General features: G+C 31.7%; 1 protein-coding gene and 1 non-coding gene across 2 annotated transcripts; one reads left to right on the top strand and one right to left on the bottom strand.

Annotated features, from left to right (window-relative positions):
• Positions 1 to 906: 906 nt before the first annotated feature.
• Positions 907 to 1,174, top strand: LOC112906220 (matrix metalloproteinase-2-like; the record flags this gene model as incomplete). The annotated part of the gene is given in 1 exon segment (XM_025980026.1): positions 907 to 1,174. A coding segment is annotated over 1 exon segment (251 nt), but the record flags the coding sequence as incomplete, so codon positions are not given.
• Positions 1,175 to 1,760: 586 nt separating this feature from the next.
• Positions 1,761 to 1,833, bottom strand: Trnak-uuu. The gene has a single exon. It is a non-coding gene; the product is annotated as a tRNA-Lys (tRNA).
• Between the last annotated feature and the right edge of the window lie 183 nt (positions 1,834 to 2,016).

Genomic DNA, 2,016 nt, shown 5'->3' with positions numbered 1-2,016 from the left:
GCCTTTATTATAAAACTTCCCGGCGCCTCCACCAAAATTTTGAATAAAATAATAAAAACACGTTAATGTATCTTCAAGTGCGATTTAATTTCGGCATTGAAATGATACGTTTATAATAAAACTTATCTAACTACTCGAAATTAATTACGAAATACCTTTAGCAGTCCCTCATACAAATGTGTAAGGGTGTCCAACCAAATCTTCCAAGAAGATGTTATTAATAACGTTACTAACTAATGAATTATTTCTTCTAATATTTTGATTTGTTCGAGGGAAATATTGATTTTTACTTAAAAAAGTTATTTTCATGAGAAATAAGTTTTTTAACTTTATGTATAGCTGTGTACATTAGGGTTATAATATTAACTGTATGTTGGGTTGTCTATGTATTATACTACGATACATATTATAATTTAACTTATTGCAAAAAGAAAAATATATTAATTAGCTTCCCTAACGACGTCTACATTGAAAAAACACACTTTCAAGATGAAAATTCATCGATCTATTTCAATTAAGCTTAATTAGTCTTTGTTCTAAAATTTCCTGGCGCGTCTACCAAAATCTTTAAATTATACTTTCTGGGAAGAGGTATGTTATCAAAAATAACTGATTTCTAGTATTAAAACAATAGTTTATAATAACAATTAACTAACATTTGTAATTAGTAACTTAAATACTTTTTAGCTGCTGCAAATACAAATACGTAACGATTTTCAACCAAATTTTAATAATGCTACCAAATAAGTAAATATTTTTACGTAATATTTTGTAATTTTTTCGAGAAAAAAGTAATTTTTATGAGAAAAACGTTTTATAACTTTATTTATGGTTACATTTATGACGGTTGTAATATTTGCTGTATGTGTTAGATTGTCTATTTAATGTGGTAATTTTTGTTCTTGTTTCAGCAAAATTATTTAATGAAGTTCGGCTACCTGAGTTCGTCGCCTCAGTCCGCGGGAGCCCTTCGAACCGAAAGGTCAATTCGTGACGCGATACGCGAGTTACAGGAATTCGGCGGTGTTCCTGCTACCGGTGAACTCGACCAGCGGACTCTAAAGTTACTCTCGAAACCTCGGTGCGGACTTCCCGACAAAATTCCACATACTGGAAGAGTTAAGAGGTTTATGCTGCAAGGACAGAAGTGGCAATATTCAAATTTGACCTGGAGGTGAGTCGTTTTTCTTTCTTTGTAATTTATAAGGTCAAAGAGATGGGTTTTTAATCAAATTTTAATGGTTAAGTAGGAAGTTTGCGGTACTTTTTCTATCGAATTGTACGACTGATCTTCACCCTTCCCTTCAAATCTGATTACACTGGTTTTAGTTTTTAAAACTTCGATCAGGCTCTATTGTATTCCGTATGAGAGGATACCCTCGAAATTCAATAATTTACTTTTATTTTCTTTTTAATTCTTGTATTAATTTTTATAATGGTTTCTTTATAAGACTTCAATTATTTCAACTTTTAAAAATGTTTAGTGTGGTAATACTATTGCGCCATCTGATGAGCACATACTGGAAGCACTGTAGATTTCATTGCCTATATTTTGCAGTTTACTGCATTGGTGTAGTCTCCAGTTCATGTTGCTTCTGACAGATAGCGCCAAGGGTTCTAGGAAACATAAATTGTCTTAAAAACGAAAATAATGGTTTTTAGAAAAAGCATAGATAAATCAACACCGTATTATTAAAACAAGTGCATTGAATTTTATTGTATCATTAAAACAAGTAGCGAAAAGAAGATAAAAAAAGCATCGCCCGAGCAGGGACTTGAACCCTGGACCCTTGGATTAAAAGTCCAATGCTCTACCGACTGAGCTACCCGGGCACATGTTGGTGATACTTCGAATAATGTCATTGTGTGCAGCAGAAGTAAATAATAAATAGCAGTGGCGTAACATAGATTTTTACTTACAATACTTCCGTATATAATACAACCACTTCTTTATTTTTTTTGCGGTTAATTATTGTAGAAACGCTTTTAATTAAGTTAACGTTTATTAAAAAAAAT

The sequence above is a fragment of the Agrilus planipennis genome, unplaced genomic scaffold (assembly GCF_000699045.2).
Source record: "Agrilus planipennis isolate EAB-ADULT unplaced genomic scaffold, Apla_2.0 scaffold2661, whole genome shotgun sequence".
Lineage (NCBI taxonomy): Eukaryota > Metazoa > Arthropoda > Insecta > Coleoptera > Buprestidae > Agrilus > Agrilus planipennis.
This window is presented reverse-complemented; position numbering and strand designations above follow the sequence as displayed.